General features: G+C 36.8%; 1 protein-coding gene across 5 annotated transcripts in view; it reads right to left on the minus strand.

The window, feature by feature from the left end:
* Positions 1-25266, minus strand: part of PMS1 (PMS1 homolog 1, mismatch repair system component) — a 98317-nt gene that overhangs the window by 34264 nt on the left and 38787 nt on the right. For 4 of the 5 annotated variants that reach the window (XR_003793991.1, XM_029225697.1, XM_029225699.1 and 1 more), the window contains exon 6: positions 96-212. Coding sequence is in view for 4 of the 5 variants with exons in the window: in XM_029225697.1 (XP_029081530.1) it covers positions 96-212 (117 nt within the window). In the remaining variant the exon portion in view is untranslated. Of the gene's footprint in view, positions 1-95; positions 213-6982; positions 7047-25266 lie in introns of those variants that run through there. The other variant, XM_029225700.1, reaches the window with a different exon arrangement.

Here is a 25266-nt window from a genome sequence, read left to right on the forward strand (position 1 = left end):
GAAAAACTTCTTGCAACCCCAACCCCACAAAAAGGAAATAATTTAACAGTTTCATTGGTAAATTAGAATTATTAAAGAACATTTTTGTTGTATACCTGAGATTCTTCAGAGTGGTACTGAAAGGGTTCCATGTTGCCCATAACAGCAGTCCCCAGAACAGACATGAGAGCCATTTTATGATCTGATACTCTAGTTTTCTGCCAAATAATTGCCTAGGGACAAAATAACACAGACAACTTTTGACACAATTTGGATTTAGTAAACTCAAGTACTTATACAAATTATTGCTATATTTAGCATTCATCCCTAGCTCATATTTTCTGCATCATTTGTAAGATATGCATGTCTGACAGAACTCCGTTTCCAAATTTTAGTAGCTATATATGCTGCAGTGTAGAATCTATTTTAATTTCCCTTAACCTCAATTTTCTTCTCTCTGTAAGATGACTAAGAATAATTATCTCCCTGAGTTGTTGGAAGATGAAAATATATGATGTAGGCAAACACATAGGCAGTGTCTGGCATAAAACAGTTTCATTAAATATTAATTCTCTCCCCTCTTCTAATCCTAAACTTCAGAGTATATACTTCAGAGTATATTTAAATTAAATCGCTACTCCAAGTAAAGTATTACTGTTTTATTGAAGACAGACACCTATGCTATAAGATTTCTGTAAATAGTCAAACTGGTATAAAAATTTAGGATAATGCATGCTTTTTAAAATTACCTTTATAATTACCTTTTATACACAGAAAACTTTAAAAAAGCTAACTGAACCTTACAGACATAAAAGCTGAATAATGAGCTTGGATTTTTTTCACTGCAAACATCCAGTAGGGTAGTTTAAGAGAAGCATAGTCCAGAGAGACTGCACCAAAGTTTGGCTGTGAAGTGTATGATCAGGTACCACATACTGAAATTTTTTCAGTTAATGAGGTCCAAGTATAGTCAAATCTCTTGAGAAACCACCAAATACAGACACATATCACTCATTCAACAAATATTCACTTAGAACCCCCTAAATCCTAAAGAAAATGTGTAAAGGGCTTAGGAGAAAACAACATTCAAGAGGCAGACAGAGGAAGAAGAGGAGACTGAAAAGGATTGGCCACAGAGGCAAGAAGAGTCACAGGACAGTATGGTGCATAGAACAAGGAAGTTTTTTTAAGAAGAAAGAAGTAGTTATGTGTGACCAGTGTTGAGAGACCAAGGTAAAAAAAGAGATGTGGCCACAGGATTTAGCAATCAGGAGGATGAGAGCAGTTCTCAGGAAGCAGAGTAAACGAAGCCAAATTTTACTTACTAGACAGTGACTATAGGGGGAACATATGAAAGAGACAGCTCTTTTAGGAAGTTTGGCTGTAAAGTGAAAGCAGACAGCAATAACTGGAGGCAGGTGGATCAAGGCAAGCCTTGATGACACACTTGAACAAAAAGCAGTGAGGGAAGAATGGGTATACAAACAAGTAGGTTTGTAGAAACAATGGAAGGAAGTTGAGAAAGTTCTCCTTTGTTCTCTTTCTCTCTCCCTCTTTTTTTTGTAATGTAGAAAGGTTATTTGTTCCAAGTAAAAAGACACTGATTTAAATATTTGATTGTAGAGAAGGTTTAAAAGAAAGAGAGACACTCCGGCTAGATCAAAGGATCCTAGCCAAACAAATTCCTTAACATGACCAGGAACCTATGTAGGCAGGAAGAAGTACTAACAATATTATGTATAATAAAATGAAAGGGGAAGTAAATGAATTCATGTTGTTCTCTAACTGGCATGTCAGGGGATAGCAGCGAAGTGCTGTTCTCTTCTGGACAAGATGACAATAGTCACTGACTCTGCTTCTTGATATGTATCATCTGTAAGCCACTTTTGTTTTTAGAATCTCAAAGACCAACCTGCTGGGGAAAACAGATAGTGTAACAACTGCTCAAGAAGACAAATTGCCCAATATTTAGTGTAACAGGAAAACCTTTTACCTATTCCCAGGGTTTTATTAATACTAATCAAGTAGGAGTTACAATTTATGAAGAACTTACTTACTAGGCACTACTATTCTAGAAACCATTAATTTTCACAACCATTTCAGGCAGGTATTATCATCTCATTTTCCAGATGAGGAAACTGAGGATCAGACTGATTTACCCAAAGAAACAGAGATATTAGACCATGGAATCATGATTCATACCCTAACCTTTATGGTTCCAAATTTTTACTTTGCTAACATCTCTCTCCTCTCTAGTCAAGGATAGTAATAAGTTACAGCCAACTTCAGACCCTAATTGGGAATTCTCAAATAGTGTCTCTGACAAATGCATTTTCATGTATGAGTATGTGATATGTTATGAAATCTCCAGTTGTTTGAGGGTATTAATACACTCTCAAAACGAAATTATTTTAAAAATTCATTTAAAGTTAAATAAATAATTTACCTTTAGAAGAGGGCAAGGAGAAAAATCGGGATCTCCAAATCAAAGAAACCACACCAGAATAACAGAAATCCAAAAAAGACTGGGAGCTACTCTTATAGCATCCTGAAGTCAGAAAATTTTTGAGAGTGCAGCTTGTCAGTACCAACCTTAACCATATTATGCAGATCCTTATACCTAAGGATTTCTAAATTTCTGATAATTTTTATTTATTAATATTCATATAAATACAGATGTGTAGTAATTAGTCCCAGCAAAATGACAGAACTAGAATTTAGGTACTGTTCTGTCCTAGACGCCAACTTTTCACTGTCTATTGCTTTGAAAGCGATCTCAATTAGAAAAAAGGACCTAAAGTACATGAAATCAAATAGAAAAGTAAATTGTAAACAATTAAAAAATTAAGGTATAGGTTCAATGTGTATATTTCTAAAAATATTACGTTTTGGTAACTACATTTCCACTTAAAGGCCAATACGCTATTTAAAATTGGAACTGCTCCAGGAAACATGGGATGTCACATAAGTTTTTTTTTTTTTGCGGTACGCGGGCCTCTCACTGTTGTGGCCTCTCCCGTTGCGGAGCACAGGCTCTGGATGCGCGGGCCCAGCGGCCACGGATCACGGGCCTAGCCGCTCTGCAGCATGTGGGATCTTCCCGGACCGGGGCACGAACCCGTGTCCCCTGCATCGGCAGGCAGACTCTCAACCACTGCGTCACCAGGGAAGCCTCACATAAGTATTTTGAATCTTTATTTCAGCACATATTATAATATATAAATGCTCTGGCTAAATTAAAATTTTTGGAGAAACTTCTAAATTTATTCAGCAAATATTTTATTGAACATCTACTTTGTACCAGATTCCATGCTAAAAGCTGGGAATACAAAGATAGAAGGACAAGGTCCCAGCTTTCAAGGAGCTAAAAATACCAAAGGAAAGTAAGGTATTAAAATAATTATAATGCATTATGAAAACCGCTAATACAAAACACAGTGGGAACACTGTAGAAGAAACCTAAGTCTACTCCACAGAGCAACTGCATGTGCGGTGAGACTTGAAAGGAGTCTGCCACCCACAAATTATGGAAAGGGCATTCCTGACAGGTAGAAGAGCACATGCAAAGGTATGGAAGCATAGAAAATATGCCTTGCTGGAGATGAAGCTGGACAGATAGATAGACAGGAACAAGATCATGAATGACCTAGCATATCATGCAAAGAAGTTTATAGTTTCTCTTATATGCAATGCAGAATCAATGGACAAATCTAATTGGGAAAATGCCATGATCAGATATGGATGTTAGATCTTCTGACCTTGAGGACTTTCTGTTAAGTGAGATAAGTGAGACAAAGACAAACACTGTATGACATCACTCATATGTAGAATCTAAGGAAAAACTCACAGAAACAGAGTAAAATTGGTAGTTACCAGGGCATAAGGGTTGGGGAGATAGGACAGATGTTATTTAAGGGTACAGACTTGCAATGAGTAGTAAATAAATCCTAGAGATGTAATGCACAGTACAGTGAATATAGATAATAATATTGTATTACATTCACCAAACTTGCTGAGAGACTAGAACCTAATTATTCCAACCAGTAAAAAGAAAACTTAGTTAATGTTATAGAGGTGCAATTATTGCTACAATGGCAATCATATTATATTCAATAATACAGTATCAAGTCAACATGTTATATACCTTAAATTTACACAATGTTTTATGTCAAATATATTTCAATAAAAAAAAGAAAGAGATCTTTGGCAAGAATGATTTAGTGAGAATTGAAGCTAAAGCAATATGGATTAAAAAATGTGACTGTAATAATCCAACTCAGAGATTCTCAACTTTTATTGAGGACACATAAAATGGATGAGGTTCACATTCGCAAAATAGTCTCATAGACACTGACGATTGTGTGTTTTTCCTGGCACACTAGCTATAACACTATTGCTTTCTCTTCTACTCACAAAAATACAATGGAACACAAGTCAGTAAAAGTGACATTTACAGGATTATTTATCTTATTTTTTTAAAGGTAAAACATTTGCAAACTTTGGTATCTTACTAATATTAACACTGTGGCTGAGAATCACTGGACTGGGTAACAGAACCAAGCACACTGCTAAGAGTAAAAGAAAACAGAGATAGACTAAAGGATATGAAACAGACTCGATGTGATTTTGTGACTCAGTGCATAGGGAGAGGAAGAAAAGGAGAAGAATCAGGAATGTGATTGAATCCTTGGTACCAATAACAGCATCAAGTACTCAGAAGGGCCCAGTAAACGATTTGTTGAAGGAGTGAGCAAATGAATACATTTTTCTAGAGAAAAGTAACCCTAGTGGAGTTGAAAACTAGCTCTTTATTTTTAAACATTAAGACTGCTGGTTCTCACACCACTACATGGGTTAGAAATTATAGTCTGTCTATTCCTTTAGGAAATCCAAAACAACTTTGCTTTTCCTTCTTTTCTTTAAAATACTAGTTTTATTCTGATAGAACTGACACACGATACAATTTAAGTATACAAGTATACAATTCAATGGTTTTTAGTATATTTACAGAGCTGTGCAACTAAATCCCCACAGTTTAATTTTTTAAAACAATTTTATCATTGCAAAAAGAAACCCTGTACCCATTAGCAGTCATTCCCCATGTCCCTGCACCTTCACCTTATGCAATCACTAATCTACTGTCTCTATAAATTTCCCTACTTTGGGTATTTCATATAAATGGAATCATACGATACATAGTGAGTGGCTTGTTCACGTATAGCATAACTTTGTCAAGTTTTATCCATGCTGTATCAGTACTTCATTCTTTTTTTAAAATCCAGTTTTATTTAGCTACACAATGCTAAAGACTTTACAGACTGTCTCAGGTGTATCTTACAGTAATGATACAATTTAATTTACACGAAAGGGTAAAACATAAAATATATGAATTTAGTTTTGAGTTTATAGTAAGGGAAGAAGCTAGCATAATTAATATTATATGATCTAAAGAAAAAATAGGAGCTAACAAATTCTGTAACTGAGTGTTAATTTGCATGAGATGATAGATTCTCCAGATGAGGGACTTTTATGCTGTTCAACTCAGAAATTTAGTGTCTGTCACATAACGAATATTATTTACATGTTTTAAAATGAGATGGATGTAGAAAGCCACCAGCTATATACTCCACTAATGATGATTCTAACTCAGCTCAGGTCACAGGAACTTCCAATATTCTCTCCCTTCTAGATGGAGGATAGAAATAGGTGACTGAGGTTCTTTCCAATTTCTATAAACAGATACTGATAAAATGATTCCTACCAAAAAGTTACAAATAATACTGACAGCAGCAAGGCTCTTTGAAAGAAGATCATTTTGAATGACACTGCTTCCTAGTTCTGTTTATCTTTTTCAAGTGAATTTTGAGTCACTGCTTTTTTAACACTTCTGAACAATTTCAGCTTAGATATAATTTTTATGCAATGCCTCTGAATTCTGACCATTAAACACAATGTGTTTAGGTAAGAATCACATTAAGTCATTAGTGTGCTTCATTTCATTGGCATCTGGAATAGTCACTGATTAGCTGGGTTGACTGGTTTCATACGTAAAAATGCGCAGAGTTCCTTTTATCTTCATCGTCCATACTAGATAAAGGCAAAAAAGCTATGCTCAAGTGATTTCAGGTTAAAACATGTGATTTCAAGTGATTTCAGAGTTTGGGCACTCAAACTTTAATCAAAGGCTCAATCTCCACATATTTATGTGCAAAATTCCAAAGTGATACTTATCAAATAAAGAAATCTTAATGTCCTATTAACAGCTATATAACCTACACTTCTGTATGTCACATAACATTTAATTCTTTTTGCACTGGGAGCTGCACTGCAAACATAAATCTATTTATATAAATACAGCCTTCTTGAAAGATTCCAAAAGCACTAGTCCACTCAACATGCCTATACACATCGAAGTACTGAGGTCCCATCACAGAGAAAAGAGCAATGGGTTACGTAGACATACAAGGAAAAAAATGGTCAGAATCCTTGCCCTCTAGGAAATGAAAAGCTGGCTGAATTAGAATGCAGTATTGGCATCAATAGGATAATTAAGGATATGGAAATATTTGGTTGATAACGAGCAATAATTTCTTTTATAAAATCTTTTTTTCAGCTTTGAGGTATAATTGACAAAAACTGTATATATTTAAGACGTACAATCTTATTGTTTCATATAACATTGCATATTGTGCAGTGATCACCACAATCAAGCTAATAAGCATTCATTACCTCACATAGTTACTATTTTTTGCTTTTACTTTCATCCCACCACCAACTCCCCTCTGGTAAACACCTGTTGGTTCTCCATGAGTCTTTCGGTTTGTTATGCTTGCTCATTTGTTTTGTTTTTTAGACTCTACATATAAATGAAATCATACAGTATTTCTTTTTCTCTGACTTATTTCACTCAGCGTAATACCCTCTAGGTCCATCCATGTTGTTGCAAATGGCAAGATTTCATTCTTTTCTTATGGCTCAGTAGTATTCCATTGTATATACATACCACATCTTCTTTATCCATTCATCTGTCAATGGACATTTAGGCTGCTTCCATATCTTTTTTTTTTTTTTTTTTGCAGTACATGGGCCTCTCACTGTTGTGGCCTCTCCCGTTGCGGAGCACAGGCTCCGGATGTGCAGGCTCAGCGGCCATGGCTCATGGGCCCAGCCACTCCGCGGCATGTGGGATCTTCCCAGACCAGGGCATGAACCCGTGTCCCCTGCATCGGCAGGCAGACTCTCAACCACTGCGCCACCAGGGAAGCCCCATTCCATATCTTGACTATTGTAAACAGTGCTGCAATGAACACAGGGGTGGATATATTTTGTCAAATTAGTATTTTTGTTTTCTCTGGAAAAATACCCAGAAGTGGAATAGCTGAATCGTGTGGTAGTCCTATTTTTAATTTTGTGAGGAACCTCCATGCTGTTTTCCTTAGTGGCTGCACCAATTTACATTCCCACCAACAGTGCAGGAGGGTTCCCTTTTCTCCACACCCTCTCAAATAACACCTGTTATTTGTTGCTTTTTGATAATAGCTATTCTGACAGGTGTGAGGTGATATCTCACTGTGGTTTTGGTTTGCATTTCCCTGATGATTAGTGATATTGAGCATCTTTTCAGGTGCCTGTTGGCCATCTATATGTTGTCTTTGGAAAAATGTCTACTCAGGCCCTCTGCCTTTTTTTGTTAATATCTTTATTGGAGTATAGTTGCTTTACAATGTTGTATTAGTTTCTGCTGTATAACGAAGTGAATCAGCTATATGTATACATATATCCCCAAATTCCCTCCCTCTTGCATCTCCCTCCCACCCTCCCCATCCCACCCTTCTAGGTGGTCACAAAGCACCAAGCAGATCTCCCTGTGCTATCCTCTGCCCAGTTTTAAATCAGTTTATTTGTTTATTATGTTGAGTTCTTTGTACTTTTTGGATATTAACCCCTTATCATATATATTGTTGACAAACATCTTTGTTCATTCAATAGGCAGCCTTTTCATTTTGTTGACAGTTTCTATCATTGTGCAAAAGCTTTTTAGTGTAGTCCCATTAGTTTATTTTTGCTTTTGTTTCCTTGTCTGAGGAGAGAGATCCAAAAAAATACTGCTAAGACCAATGAGTGTACTGTTTATGTTTTCTTCTAAGAGTTTTACAGTTTCAGGTCTTACATGTAAGTCTTTCATCCATTTTGAATTTACTTCTGTAAATTGTGTGAAAAAGTAGTTCAGTTTGGTTCTTTTGCATGTAGCTGTCCAGTTTTCTCAACATTATATGTTGAAGAGGCTGTCTTTTTCCCATTGTGTATTCTTGCCTCCTTTATCGTAGATTAATTGACCATATACATGAGGGTTCACTTCTGGGCTCTCTATTCTCTTCCATTGATCTTTGTGTCTGGTTTTGTGCCAATATCATATTGTGTTTTTTTTTTTTTATAACTTTTATGTTTTATTTATTTTTGGCTGCATTGGGTCTTCGTTGCTGCATGTGGGCTTTCTCTAGTTGCGGTGAGTGGGGGCTACTCTTTGTTGCAGCACGCGAGCTTTTCATTGTGGCAGCTTCTGTTGTTGTGGAGCACGGGCTCTAGGCGCGCGGGCTTCAGTAGTTGTGGCATGTAGGCTCAGTAGCTGTGGCTCACAGGCTCAGTAGTTGTGGCACACAGGCTTAGTTGCTCCGCGGCATGTGGGATCTTCCCGGGCCAGGGCTCGAACCTGTGTCCCCTGCATTGGCAGGCAGATTCTTGGCCAGTGCACCACCAGGGAAGTCCCTATCATATTGTTTTGATTGCTGTAGCTTTGTCGTATAGCTTGAAATCGGGGAGCATGATAATTCCAGCTTTGTGCCAATATCATATTGTTTTGATTACTGTAGCTTTGTAGGATAGCTTGAAATTGGGGAGCACGATAACTCCAGCTTTGTTCTTCTTTCTTAAGATTGTTTTCGTCATTTTGGGTCTTCTGTGTTTCCATACATATTTTAGAATTATTTCTTCTAGTTCTGTGAAAAAAGCCATTGGTATTTTGACGGCAATGCACTGAATTCATAAACTGCCTTGGGAAGTATGGTCATTTTAACAATATTAATTCTTCCAATCCATAAGCATGTTTTATCTTTCCATTTGCTTGTGTCATTTTCAATTTCTTTCTTCAATATCTTATAGTTTTCTGAGTACAGGTTTCTTACCTCCTTGGTTAGATTTATTTCTGGGCATTTTATTCTTTTTGATGCAATTGTAAATGGGGTTGTTATCTTAATTTCTCTTTCTGATAGTTCATTGTTAATGTATAGAAATGCAACAGATTTATGTATATTAATTTTGTATCCTGGAATTTTACCAAATTCATTTATTAGTTTTAATAGTTTTCTGGTGGCATCCTTAGGATTTTCTATACATAGTATCATATCATATGCAAACAGTGAAAGTTTTACTTCTTCCTTTCCAATGTGGATTCCTTTTACTTCTTTTTCTTATCTAACTGCTGGGGCTAGGACTTCTAATACTATGTTGAATAAAAGTGGTGACAGTGGGCAACCTTTTCCTGCTCTTGATCTCAGAGGGAAAGCTTTCAGTTTTTCACCTTTGAGTATGATGTGAGCTGTGGGATTGTCATATATGGCCTTTATTAAGGTGAGGTACATCCCCTCTATACCTACTTTGTTGACAGTTTTAACATCATAAACGGATGTTGAATTTTGTGAAAAGCTTTTCCTGCACCTACTGAGATGATCCTATGATTTTTATTCTTCAATCTGTTAATGTGGTATATCACACTGATTGATGTGTGGATACCAAATCATTCTTGCATCCCTGAAATAAATTGCATCTGATCATGGTGTATGATCCTTTTAATGTATTACTGATTTTGGCTTGCTAATATTTTGTTGAGGATTTTTGCATCTGCGTTCATCAGTGATATTGACTTGTAATCTTTTTTCCACTGCCTTTGTCTGGTTTTGGTATCAGGGTGATGCTGGTCTTGTAGAATGAGTTCACAAGCATTCCTTCTTCAACAGTCTGAGAAGGACAGGTGTTAATTCTTTAAATGTTTGTTAAAATGCACCTGTGAAGCTGGCTGGTCCCGGACTTTTGTCAGGAACTCATTCCTTTTTTAATGGCTAAATAATATTCCCCTATATGGATATACATTTGAAGTATCATTGCCTCTTATGATGGACGTGTGGGTTATTTCCACTTTTTGCCTATTATGAACGATGCTGCTATAAACATTCACGTATACCTTTTTGTGTGAAATATATTTTTATTTTTCTTGTGTATATACCTAGGAGTGAAATAGCTGGGTAAAGTGGTAACTCTGTTTATTTTCTCTGTTTATTTTTGTCAGACTGTAATCTTTCCATTTCTTCTGCACGTGTTTGTGTTTGTATGTGTGTGAGTGTAAAAAGACAAAAAGGTGCTGGCTTCTGCTATGATGGTTGTTATTTTAAGCCAGCCAGTAGCTGGTGATTTAAGGAAAAATACTCAAAATAAGAGAAGCAGGTTAAGGTTCTGAATAATCTGCAACTGTATATAAATTAAGTGTCATCTGCTTCATACTTTCTATATCACAAGTTATTTTTAACAAGGAGTAGTTGAGCAATAAAAACTTATTCACAAAAAGTTTATCTCCTTAAAGCTAGCCAGCTAGCTCTCTGATTCATACATATGTATAAAATGTATTTAAAATGAGTAGTCATGAAAATATTTCAAGAAAACTAATGTTTTAAAATTCCTGCACTTAATATAGCTAAAAAACCTGTGATTTTTCTAGTGGAAACGTCATCTTGTGTGTTTTAGTTTGTATTAGAGTGATGCCTCAGATAGGAATTTTAGCTGCTGATTAATGCAAACATGCTATTGCACTGCCTGACCTATTGAAAAGCTAGTATACAGAACTGCAGAAAGATCACTTGAGGAAATGGGCTCTAAACAAGCTGTGAAACACAAGAACCACTGAATGTGAATTGTTGTTTTTTTTTTAATGTAAATACTACTAGCAGTTCTAGAGCATTATTTCACACTGGGCAATTATTGCATCAGATCAGGGGGCTGATTTAGAAGCATTTTCTAAGTTGTTATAGTTAGGCTAACAATAAATAATAAAGAGGTCTGCCAATAAATTAAATCTTCACTATTACTTAGGCAATTAAGATTCATTTTCAAAACAGGACCCATTATTAAAGAACTAAACAATTAAGTATAGTAATTAAAAATTAAGGATATAGAAAGTACTGAATTTTTAAGTGCTACAGTTTTTACAGCAAGTAGTTTTTAGTTTGCTTTCCCCACCATTTCATCAATCCTGTATTATTTTCTAAAACAGAGATCTTCTTTTCACTTCCTGAAGTTTTTCATATATTTTGCCCTTAGGCTGAAAGCTTAATGTGTGCTAAAAATACACACACATACCCCCATATGTTTTCTATCTAGGTCACACAAAGTTGGAGCATCTGGATGTGCCAAGTAAGAATCTGACTCTAGTCAAGATGATGACAGCGAGAAAACACCTCAATAAAAAATATATTACATGCAAGCCATGTAATTGATTGAAGTTAGCCAAATATATCTTGCCACTCTTCCTACTTCATTGACATATACTATTTGAAGTTAGATGAGAATATTCAGTATTTAATTAGTAAACCTCAACTGTGAAGGCAACTTGTGATAATGGGAAAAAGGAGGTTACACATAGATAATAAACAATTAACTAAAAACTATAATGCTAATAAGACTGCCTGAGTAAAGGCGACTCCTAGAATATGAAATCAAAGTATACATATTGGCATAGAGTGCAACCAAACTTTTCACGCAAATTATTTGCAGACATGTACTAAGAACTTCATGTTTCAATTTCTTAAAAATCAGAAGTTTTAATTACTTCCAAGGTCTTACAATAATAGATCTGTATCTACTGCTATCTACTCCTGGGCATGTATTTGTACTGAATGGTTCAGAAAAGGGCAGAGGCACAAACACAGTATAAGAAAAGGCAATCTCTTTCCACACTGGCAGTATGATAACAACATTAGCTATAGAAGCTTATAGAAACTTTATTGCTGAATGTTTTGAGTTTAGTATAAAATTATGGATTATTCCATCACAATACCAAATACTATTGTTAAAAGAATATCATGGGCTTCCCTGGTGGCACAGTGGTTGAGAGTCCGCCTGCCGATACAGGGGACATGGGTTCATGCCCCGGTCCGGAAAGATCCCACATGCCGCGGAGCAGCTAGGCCCGTGAGCCATGGCCGCTGAGCCTGCGCGTGTGGAGCCTGTGCTCCGCAACGGGAGAGGCCACAACAGTGAGAGGCCCGCGTACCGCAAAAAAAAAAAACAAAAAAAGCAAAAAAAAGAATATCACATTCTATTAACGTAATAAGCATTAATATGATTTGATTCTTACTAAGCAGCCCTAGAGTTTAAAACCGGTAAAATTTATTTAGAAGAGTTCAATATTTAAAGTCTCTTATGTGGGAATTCCTTGGTGGTCCAGTGGTTAGGACTCAGTGCTTTCACTGAGTGGGGTGGAGGTGTGGGGGCTGAGTTCAACCCCTGGTTGGGGAACTAAGATCCCACAAGCCACATGGCACGGCCAAATAGAAAAAAAAAAAAAAAATTAAAAAAGACCCCTCCCTCCCCCCTTAAAAAAATAAATATAAAATCTTTTATGCTTAATTTACTCTGCTTAAATGTTTATTTTATATTCACGTTTTGGAATATAGTATGCATAATTATTTTTTCCTACGGTTATAAAGAAATTAGTGACTTTACCTATGGGAGGGGGGCTTATAGGAGCTAGGCATATGAGAGACAAAGATGAGATTAATTTTTTCACTCTACCTTTTCATACTTTTTGGGTTTTGAATCATGTAAAGAAGGTATGGTTCAGTCAAAAAATCTAAGCAAAAATTTGAAAACATAAGTTAACCTCTGCATAATTTTCAAAGGGAGATTATAGATACTCTTTGTAGTCTTTAAAGCAAGAAAGATTATTTCCAATTGCTAATCAAATCTTATCTACATCAGAAATGTTTTCTTTACCATAATTCCAAAAGATACATGTACCACAATGTTCACTGCAGCACTATTTACAATAACCAGGACATGCAAGCAACCTAAATGTCCAACGACAGATGAATGGATAAAGATGTGGTACATATATATAATGGAATATTACTCAGCCATAAAAAGCAACGAAATTGAGTTATTTGTAATGAGGTGGATGGATCTAGAGTCTGTCATACAGAGTAAAGTAAGTCAGAACAAGAAAGACAAATACTGTATGCTAATGCACATATAAGGAATCTAAAAAAACAGTACTGATGAACCTAGTGGCAGGGCAGGAATAAAGATGCAGACGTAGAGAACGGACTTGAGAACACAGGGGTGAAGGGGAAGCTAGGATGAAGTGAGAGTGGCATTGACATATATACAGTACCAAATGTAAAATGGATGGCTAGTGGGAAGCTGCTGCATAGCACAGGGAGATCAGCTCGATGCTGTGTGACGACCTAGAGGGGTGGAATAGGGAGGGTGGGAGGGAAGCTCAAGAGGGAGGGGATATATGTATACATATAGCTGATTCACTTTGCTGTATAGTAGAAACTAACACAACACTGTAAAGTAATTATATTCCAATAAACATATATTAAAAAAAATGTTTTTCTTGCCTATACCCTTTTCTACATGCTCTGTGCAACTGCTTGGACTACTGAACCAGCTTCTTCTGTTACACAACTACTACACATAATTTGGTTCATTCTCCAATTGCCATGAGAATTATCATATCCTGTTAGTCTCCTACTAAATGTCCTTATTATGTTCCCGTTAACCACTTGGCAAGAAGTCCATATTCCCATGTAAAGTCCATAAGATCCCTTAGAATCTAGACCCAAGCAACCTTTCCAGCCTCATCTATTTTCCTATACTGGCTTTCTCTGACCTCTCATGACTCCTTGATCTGGCATGTGCTTTGAATGCTTTTGCCCACTAAGTCTTTCTCAAGAACCAGTTCTAAAGCCACCTCCTCTGAAAATTATTTTTGAATTCAACCAGTTTAATGACTGCTTCCAGATTACTTATATTCTTAATACTGTTTATAGAAATCTTTCAGATCAGTCTTTCTGATCAGCTCTTTAATCGTGGATCTCTGAGGCAATCACTACATCCTCCCATATTTAACTTTACAGAAAAGGTTATTTGCAAATCAAGCTGCTACTGCTTTATACAATATTTGATTTCAGCTTTTCTTCTTTATTCGAACTGAATATATCACCTTTCTATTACATTTTGTTTTTCAAGAGACTTTTCTTCTCCGAATTGACTCTTACTTCTCCCTAACACATTTTTTTTGCGGTACGCAGGCCTCTCACTGTTGCAGCCTCTCCCGTTGCAGAGCACAGGCTCCAGACGCGCAGGCTCAGCAGCCATGGCTCACAGGCCCAGCCGCTCCATGGCATGTGGGATCTTCCCGGACCGGGGCACAAACCCACGTCCCCTGCATTGGCAGGCGGACTCTCAACCACTGCGCCACCAGGGAAGCCCTCCTTAACACATTTTAAAGGAAGCTACCCCAACCACCTCTTCTACAATGCAACTCCATCCTCTACATGGTTCTCTAGTTGTTCTTTTTTTCAGATCAAGACCAATAATGGATAGAAAATCTAGACAAAAAATCAATAAGGAAACAAAGGACTTGAACAACAGTATAGACCAAATAGACATATATAAAACATTCCACCCAACAGGAGCAGAATACACATTCTTCCCAAGCTCACTTGGCTCTTTCTCCACGATAAATCATATGTTAGGTCACGATACAAGTATTAACAAATTTAAAAAGATTGAAACATACCAAGTATTTTTTCTGACCACAATGCAATGAAGCTAAAAATCAATAGCAAAAGGAAAACCGGAAAATTCACAATATGTGGAAATTAAACAACATACTCTTGAACAACCACTAGGTCAAAGAAGAAATAAAAAAGGAAATTATAAAATGCCTTGAGATAAAGGAAAATGAAAATACAACATACCAAAACTTATGGGTGCAGCAAAAGCAATACTAAGAGGGAAGTTCACAGAAAAATCACCTACATTAAAAAAGAAAGATGTCAAACAACCTAACTATATACCTCAAAGACCTAGAAAAAGGGCAACAAACTAAGCCCAAAGTTAGCAGAAGGAAAAAAATAAAGATTAGAGTAGAAAATAAATAAACAAAACAGAGAAAAAAACCAGAAAAAGAAATCAACAAAAATAAGAGTTGGTTTTTTGAAATGGGACAAAACAAACCGTTATTAGCTAGACTAACAAAAATAGATCCAAATAAATAATATTAGAAGTGAAGAGATATTACAACTAATGCCACAGAAATAAAAATAATCATGACAGACCACATGAACAATTACATGTCAGGAAACTGGATAACCTACAAGAAGGGTTCAATTCCTAAAAACATACAACCTACGAAGATTAAGTTATGAAAGAAAAGTCTGAAGAAACTTATAACTAGTATGAAGTTTGAATCAGTAATCAAAATCCTTCCAACAAAAAAAATCCTAAGACCAGATGGCTTCACTGGTGAGTTCTACCAAACATTTAAAGGAGAATTAACACCAATCCTTCTCAAACTCTTCCTAAAAACTGAGAAAGAAGAAACACTTCCAACTCATTTCATGAAGCCAGCATTTTCCTGATACCAAAGCCAGAGAAGAATACTATGAGAAAATCAAACTACAGGCCAATATCCCTGATGAATACAGATGCAAATATTCTCAACAAAACACTAGAAATCAAACCAACAGCATATTAAAAAGATCATGCACTATGGTCAAATGGGATTTATCTCTAGGATGTAAGGATGGTTCAACATATCCATTTAAATTAATGTGATACACCACATTAACAAAATAAAGGATAAAAATCACATGATCGTCTCAATAGATGCAGAAAAAAATATCTGACAAAACTGAACAACCTTTCACAATTAAAAACTTTCAGCAGGGGCTTCCCTGGTGGCACAGTGGTTGAGAGTCCGCCTGCCGATGCAGGGGACACGGGTTCGTGCCCTGGTCCGGGAAGATCCCACATGCCGCGGAGCAGCTGGGCCCGTGAGCCACATCCGCTGAGCCTGCGCATCCGGAGCCTGTGCTCCGCAACGGGAGAGGCCACAACAGTGAGAGGCCCGCGTACCGCAAAAAACAAAAAAACCAAAACTTTCAGCAAACTAGGAATAGAAGGAAGGTAACTTAACATAATAAAAGCCATCTAGAAAAAGCCCATCATATTCAACAGTGAAAAACTGAAAGCTTTTCCTCTAAGATCAGTAACAAGGTAAGAATGCCCATACTTGCCACTTCTATTCATTATAGTTCTGAAAGTCCTAGCCAAGCAATTATGCAAGAAAAAGAAATAAAAGGGATCTAAATGAGAAAGGAAGAAGTGAAATTGTCCCTGTTTGCAGATAAGATCCTATTTCTAGAAAACCCTAAAGACTCCATAAAAAACCCGTTAGAACTAATAAATTCAATGAAGTTGCAGGATACAAAATTAATACCAAGATCAGTTGTATATCTATATACTAACAATGAACTACCTGAAAAGGAAATTAGAAAAACAATCGTATTTACAATAGCACCAAAAAGAATAAAATACTTAGAAATAAATCTAAGGAGGTGAAAGACTTGTATGATGACACTGATGAAAAAAATTAAAGATGACACAAGTGGAAAGGCATCCTGTGTTCATGGGTTGGAAGACTTAACATTGTTAAAATTTCTATACTACTCAAGTGATCTACAGATTCAGTGCAATCCCTATTTAAAAAAAAACAAAAAACCCAATGGCATTCTTTACGGAAATAGAAAAACACAATTCTAAAACTCATATGGAACTATAATAGAGCATGAAGAGCCAAATAAATCCTGATAAAGAACAAAGTTAGAGGCATGACAGTTCCTGAGGTTGAAATATATTACAATATATTGTAGTATTTGATTACTACAATAATCAAAACAATATGGCACTGGCATACAGACAGACATAAATACCAACAGAAAAGAATAGAGAGCCTAGAAAAAGATCCATGCATATATGGTCAACTGATGTCCGATAAGGGTGCCAAAACTACACAATGAGGAAAGGATAGTTTCTTCAATAAATAGTGTTGGGAAAACTGGATATCAACATGCAAAAGGATGAAGTTGGACCCTTATCTTACACCACACACAAAAATCAATTCAAAATAGATTAAAGACTTAAATATAACACCTGAAACTGTAAAACTAGAAGACAACATACAAGAAAAGCTTTATGACACTTGTCTTGGCAATGATTTCTTGGATAATACACCAAAAGGACAAGCAACAAAAACAAAAATAGGCAAGTGGGACTACATCAAACTAAAAAGCTTCTGCACAGCAAAGGAAGCAATCAATGAAGTGAAAAGGCAACCTATGAAATGGGAGAAAATATTTACAAACCATATATCTGACAATTAATTTCCAGAACATATAAGACACTCCTACAACTCAAAAACCAAAAAACTAATAACCCAACAAAAAATGGGCTAAAGACTTGAATAGACATTTCTCCAAAGAAGAAATACAAATGGTCAACAGGTATATAAAAAAATGCTCAGTATAAAATGCAAATCAAAAAGCACAATGAGATATCACCTCACACCTGTCAGGATGGCTACTGAAAAGACAACAAGTGTTGGTAACAATGTGGAGAAACTGGAACCCTTGTATACTATTTGTGGGGATACAAAATGGTGTAGCTGCTGCAGAAAACAGCATGGAGATACCCCAAAATATTAAAAATAGAACTATCAAATGATTCAGCAATCCTACATCTGAGTATTTTCCAAAATAATTGAAAGCAAATTCTCAAAGAGATACTAGCACTCCCATGCAGCACTATCTACAATGGCCAAGATGTGGAAACAACCTAAATGTCCACTGATGGATGAATGGATAAAGAAAATGTACTATATACATACAATGAAATATTATTCAGGCTTAAAAAAGAAGGAAATTCTACAACATGTGACAACATGGATGATCATGAGGACCATTATGCCAAGTGAAATAAACTAGTCATAGAAAGACAAATACTGCATAATTCCACTTATATGAGGCATCTAAAATAGACAAATTCATAGAATCAAAGAGTCAAAATGGTGCTTAACAGGGACTGGGGGGACAGGGAAATAGGAAGTTACTAATAAATAGGCATAAAGTTTCAGCTAGGGTTAGTAAGTTCTAGAGATCTGCTGTACACCATACCGCTAGTCAACAATACTATATGGTACACTTAAACTATTTGTTAAGTGTGCAGATCTCATGTTAAGTGTTCTTAACACAATAATATTTAGAAAAGTAAAAAGACGACCAAACCTACAGATTTTGAATTGCCAACACTCCTACAATCAGCTGGCTCTCTGGTCCTTAACTGATGGCAATTCTCTTCCCATACACCCTATTCAGGCAAATATGCCAACAATTACCTTATGGTTCTTTTTTTTTTATTTCTAATTTTGTCCTTTTATTAAAAAAACAAGCAACAAGTTTTAAGGCTAACAAATAATATGCAGCCTGGAGTTGATTAGCTTTTCTTTCTTAATTGATTAGTTAACAGAAACTTTCTACTGATGAGGTAACAATAACTTCACTTTAAAAGTTTGGTTTGATTCTATTAGGTTCTTTCCGGAGTGAAATCAAAATTATGCCAGAGTAATTCATGAAGGTACTACATATAAGAGGAGAAAGACAGAAGCACCCATCCAAGGATAAAAAAGGCATGTATACAGTATTATCATTTGCCTAGGCATTATGTTAACTAAATCAGGTATCCTCACATCTTTTCTGTTCTTCATTTTCTATGTGCAGTCAATCAGTCTCATTGATTCTTCCTTATAATAGCAATCACACTGTTTTCTATGCCCAATCTGCTTATCCTATTCAGACCCATAGTGCCTGAACGTTTGTTACAGCTTCCTAACTAATGTCACCATTTATAGTCTCCTGTAATTTCTCCCAGCACACTACTACCAAACTAACTGTCTGAGGTAACACCCTGATCAAGTCACTTCCCTACTCCCAATTTTCTATTTAAAAAGAAAAAATCAGCCTAGCATTAAAGACCCTTTATAATCTAGCCTCAAATTGTCTTTCAGGATTTATCCTCCTGTATTCCTTTATATAAAATACTTACTCACCTAAATTGACTTATTCACTGCCTCTAAATGTGCTCTGTATTTTCCTACTTACATCTTTTATATTCATACTATTCCTCTACCTAGAATGATCTTGGTCCATTTATCTATATTAGCAAATTATACTGTAATAGAATTAGCCTATGACCCACCCACTTGTGGAGTTCTAGGTGAAATCACTTTTACAGGTTGTTCTTACTTCACTGCCAAGTGAAGTAACACCCACCTGCCAAGTAGCTAAAGTCAGCCGTCCCTCTTCTGTGACTTCCTAGGAGCCCTCCAGAAAAAAAGGGAAATGTCTCGAGTATAAAAGCTGATACTTGCTGTTTTCCCACCTCTCTTTTCCAGTTGCTATTTCTGATTCTAGTGACACCATTTACCACTGTATCTTTGGTGCTTTAATACCTATGTTCACAATCCCGTATGGGCTAGTGCCACCAATGTGATAAGAGTACTCCTGTCCTCCATGCTCTCAATCCTTGATCACACTCATTATTTTAACACATATTTTTTGAGTACCTACGTGAAGTACTACCATCGACTAGGGACACATCGGTGAAAAAATAGTCAAAAATGCTTCCCCTCATGGAAATTATATTCCAGAGGAGGAGAGAGACAATAAATTAAGATAAGTACAACAGGGCTTCCCTGGTGGCACAGTGGTTGAGAGCCCACCTGCCGATGCAGGGGACACAGGTTCGTGCCCCGGTCCGGGAAGATCCCACATGCCACGGAGCAGCTGGGTCCGTGAGCCATGGCCGCTGAGCCTGTGCGTCCGGAGCCTGTGCTCCGCAACGGGAGAGGCCACAATAGTGAGAGGCCTGCATACCGCAAAAAACAAACAAACAAACAAACATAAGTACAACATACAGTGTATTCGATTTTGAGAAGTTTTAAGAAGCAGCAGCAGGAAAACATGTGTGGGGCGGGAGAAATGGTTATAATTTTAGGGTGGCTAAAGAAAGCTTCACTGAGAAGTTTTAAGAACTAAAAGATGAGGATTGAGCCAGATACACAGAAGAATGTTCTAAGCAAAGAACTACAAACACAAAGGTTCTGAGTTGGAAGTATGACTAGTACGTTCAAGGAAAAAACAAGGAGGCCAGGTAGCTGAAGCCAAGAAAAGAAAAAAATGAGATCAGACATAATAGTGGATCAGATCATCTATAACAGGGGTCAGCAAACTATAGCCCAAGGACTGAATCCAACCCACTGCCTGCTTTTTAAAGTAAAGTTTTAATACCTACGGCTGCTTTCATGCTACAACAGCAGAGCTGAACAGTTGTAAGAGAGCCTGTATGAGTTAGAAAACCCAAAATATTTACACTATGGCTCTTTACAAAAAAAGGTTTACTAACCTTTATGTAGAACTCACAGGCCATTTATAAAGACTTTGAGATGGAAACTCACTGAAGAGGAGTTGCATGACCTGAATTACATTTTTACAGGTCACCCTAGCTGTTGGGCTGGGAATAGACTAAAGAGAGAAAGGTAGGAAGTGGGGAGATCCAACTAGAGTACTATTACAAAAATCCAGGTGAGAGATGATGGTGGCTTGGATGACAGTGGTAGTCTGACATGGTGAAAAATAGTTAGATTTTAGATATATTTTGAAGGTAGACCAACAGAATTTACTCTTTTATCAGATTAAAGTGTGAGAGAATCAGTAGTCAAGGATAACCCTAAGGCTTCTGGTTTGCCAACAGGAGAAACAGAATTCTCACATGCTGATGCAGAAGGATGTGGAAAGAGCAATTCTGAGAGACAAGGTAGGGAGCTTACTTTTGGTCATGTTAAATGTGAGGAGCTTATTACTAAACATCCAAAGAGAGATTTGGGGTGGTAGTTAGATCTATGAGTTTGGAGTTCAGAAGAGAGCTATAGAATGGAGATAAAAATTGAGGAGTCATCAGTGTATAAATGATATCTAAAGGCATAAGACTGAATAAGCACATCAAGAAAAGAATATATATGAGAATAAATTATACACACACACACACACACACACACACACACACACACACACACACATATGAGGATAAATTCCAGAACTGAGCCACAGGACACTAAATGTTTACAAGTTAGGATATGAGGTGGAGCTAGAAGACTGATAACAAATGGTAGAAAGATAGGAAAAAAACCAAGTATGTGTGTTGACCTAGAAGACAGGTGAAAAAGTGTTTCAAGGATGTGGAGATCAACTGTGGCAAGTGTTAAGTAAGATAAGATCTGAGAAGTGACCACTGGATTTAGAAATCTGAAAGTCAATGGTGACCTTGGTAAGAGTTGTGGACTGGCAGAAAGAGAAAGTCTGACTACAGTGGGTTCAAGAGAGAATGGGGGGAAAGTAATTGGAGACAATGAATACAGACAAGTATTTTAAGAAGTTTTGCCCAAGTGAAGGAATTGGCCTTGCCTAGAAACATGACGCATACATCTATAGCAACAGAAGGGAAGGCTGAATGTATGGGCACAATTGCAGACAGGTGGGTAGTTTGTAAAAGTTCTCTCTTGATTACCTCAATTTTCTCAGTGAAATAGGACGTAAGATCAGGTTATGTCCTAGTTCCCTGTGCTACTCTTGTGAAGATAGGGAAGAAGGACTTGACTGTCTGAGAAGAGAACACATGAAATAGCCCTTTGGGACTTCCACTCAATATGTGGATCATGGGCCAGCAGCAACTGCACCACCTGGAGACTTGTCGGAAATGTAGAATCTCAGGCCCTCCCTGGCTTTCTAAATCAGGATCTGCACTTTTAACAAGATCCCCAGGTGATTTGTATGCACATTAAAGTTTGTTTAAAGCACTGATATAGGAGACCAGGAGAGAAAATGGGCAAGAGAAACAAAGTATGACTACCAGGCAGTACAAAGATTAGTGATCATGAATTTAAAGTGGTACTAGTAATTTTGATTTGCATTTCCCTAATAATTGGCAATGTTGAGCATCTTTTCATGTGCTTTTTTGGCCATCTGTATGTTTTCTTTGGAGAAATATCTATTTAGATCTTCTGCCCATTTTTTGATTGGGTGGTTTGGTTTTTTTTTTTATATTGAGCTGTATGAGCTCTCTATATTTTGGAGATTAATCCCTTGTTCGTCACATCATTTTTAAATATTTTCTCCCATTCTGTAGGTTGTCTTTTTGTTTTGTTTATAGTTTCCTTTGTTGTGCAAAAGCTTTTAGTTACGTCCCATTTGTGGTATATATATACAATGGAATATTACTCGGCCATAAAAAAGAATAAAATAATGGCATTTGCAGCAACATGGATGGACCTAGAGATTATTGTACCATTAAGTGAAGTAAGCCAGAAAGATAAATATCATGCAATATCACTTATATATGGAATCCCCCCAAAAAAAAGGATACAAATGACCTTATACAGGTCATTTGTACAGAACAGAAATAGACCCCACAGACCTTATACAGAACAGAAATAGACCCCACAGACATAGAAAACAAACTTTTGGTTACCAAAGGAGAAAGGGGGGGAAGAGGAATAAATTAGGAGTTTGGGATTAACATATACACCCTACTATATATAAAAGAGATAACCAACAGGGACCTACTGTATACCACAGGGAACTATACTCAATATTTTGGGGTTTTGTTTTAATTTATTTTATTGAAGTATAGTTGATTTACAATGCTTTGTTAATTTCTGCTGTACAACAAAGTGATTCAGTTATATATATATACATATATATATATATATATATATATATATATACACACACACATATATATTCTTTTCCATTATGGTTTACTGCAGGATACTGAACATAGTTCCCTGTGCTATACAGTAAGACCTTGCTGCTTATCCATTCTATACATAATACTTTGCATCTGCTAATCCCAGACTTCCAATCTCTCCCTCTCCCACCCCCTCTCCCTAGGCAACTACAAGTTTGTTCTCTGTATCTGTGAGTTTGTTTGTTTCGTAGATAAGTTCATTTGTGTCATATTTTAGATTCTACATATAAGTTACATTATGCGGTATTTGCCTTACTCTTTCTGACTTACTTCACTTAGTATGATAATCTCTATGGCATTATTTCATTCTTTTTTATGGTTGTATACTCAAAATTTTGTAATGCTAAGTGAGCATTAAGAGGAATACAGATATAAGCAAGATGCAGCCCTCCCTTCCACAAGAGGCTGTTGGGACGGGGGGAGAGAATGCAAATCATTTCCAACAAAGCAAAAGTGACATAATAGGAATACACAGAAAATGCTATGGAAAAAGCTACATAATAACTGAGTCTTGCTGGCGGATAGGGGAAGACTTCAAAGACATTTTTAACAGTGTGAGCAAACATCAAAATTAGAAATCAACTAAACTAAAATTTGACTTATATATGGCCCTCATCTTTTCTATATAATATTTCACAGAAGTTAGGTGAAAAGTAAAAGAAGTTAATATAACAAAGAAGAAAAATGAGAACCATTAAAAAAATTATCATTAATTTGCAAATAAAAACAAATAAACGAACAACCAATCATGATTGATAATGAGCCCCAAGCTAACCTTAAAATATATCTGAAGGAACATCCACCTTCACTAATCAAAAAAGAAATAAAAAACCACCCAAACTTTCAAGGTTAGAACTGGAAGAATATATTCTTCAGAAGGAAGAGGCATTTGAACCATAGTCCTGGACTGGAATTTCTCTTTGATTATACTGCCTCCACAACACTGGCTGGGATGGGCGGGGGGAGGGGTGACCCTTTAATACTGGTCCAGTTATGGGCAAAGGACTTTTCCTTGATTCCTTACAGCACAGGTGAAACAAAACTGGGACATTCAAAAATACATGAGTAAGGGCTTCCCTGGTGGCGCAGTGGTTGAGAGTCCACCTGCCGATGCGGGGGACACGGGTTCGTGCCCCGGTCCGGGAAGATCCCACATGCCGCGGAGCGGCTGTGCCCGTGAGCCATGGCCGCTGAGCCTGTGCGTCCGGAGCCTGTGCTCCGCAACAGGAGAGGCCACAACAGTGAGAGGCCCGCGTACCGCAAAAAAAAAAAAACACAAAAAAACATGAGTAAAAGGCTAAAAGATGCAAAGTAGAATAAAATGAACAAAGGGAATAACATGAAGGTAGGGCATACAGATTATAAGCTACCACTTATTTATCTTTAGTTTATAATCTAATAAATGTGTCCCTTCCTTCTCATTCTTGGTCATCATTCTTCCAGACTTCAAATATAAATAAATTCATCCCAATAAGCCTTAACATTCATGTCACATGTAAGTGGGATAGGTAGAAAGCCATTCCTTAAATTGCTTCTCTCTCTCTTTTGTAAGAGACAGATAAGACCTTCTTATGTCAATAATATCCAATTCAGCTTTTTTTTTTTTTTTTGCGGTACGCGGACCTCTCACTGTTGTGGCCTCTCCCGTAGTGGAGCACAGGTTCCGGACGCGCAGGCTCAGCGGCCATGGCTCACGGGCCCAGCTGCTCTGCGGCATGTGGGATCTTCCCGGACCAGGGCACAAACCCATGTCCCCTGCATCAGCAGGTGAACTCTCAACCACTGCGCCACCAGGGAAGCCCTCCAATTCAGCTTTTGCAATAACAGCAGGACTCTAATTATCAAGACAGGATTAAATTCAAAACAATTTTTTAAAATACAAATGATATTTTAAGCAAAGGAAAATCACGAAAATCCACAAGTATGAAAGTATCCCTTATCTGAAATCACATATTTACCATTATGTTCTAAACTAGTGGTCTATAAAATTACTCATGCACTTATGAAAGAGCTAATACTACTAAGTGGGTTTCAGATATCACCACATTGAGAAAAACTTCTAATTCGGGGAAACAGCTACTTTATAAATGAAAATATATGTAGCAGGACCTCACAGGGATTCAGTTACAAAACAAAAGTTGAAGACTGTAGTGCTCATCTAAGAAATGGCTCTAGCATTTCTCCAAACAAAATCTACTTTAAATAAAGTCACTGAATCTACTTGTAAATTATTTCTCTTTGGCTGTCTCATTATTCAATATGCTTTCAAGGAACATGGTGATGAAAGAAGAAAAATACCTCTTTCTAACA

Source organism: Monodon monoceros, unplaced genomic scaffold (genome assembly GCF_005190385.1).
Source record: "Monodon monoceros isolate NGI ecotype Baffin Bay Population unplaced genomic scaffold, NGI_Narwhal_1 Super_Scaffold_16, whole genome shotgun sequence".
NCBI classification, from domain to species: Eukaryota; Metazoa; Chordata; class Mammalia; order Artiodactyla; family Monodontidae; genus Monodon; species Monodon monoceros.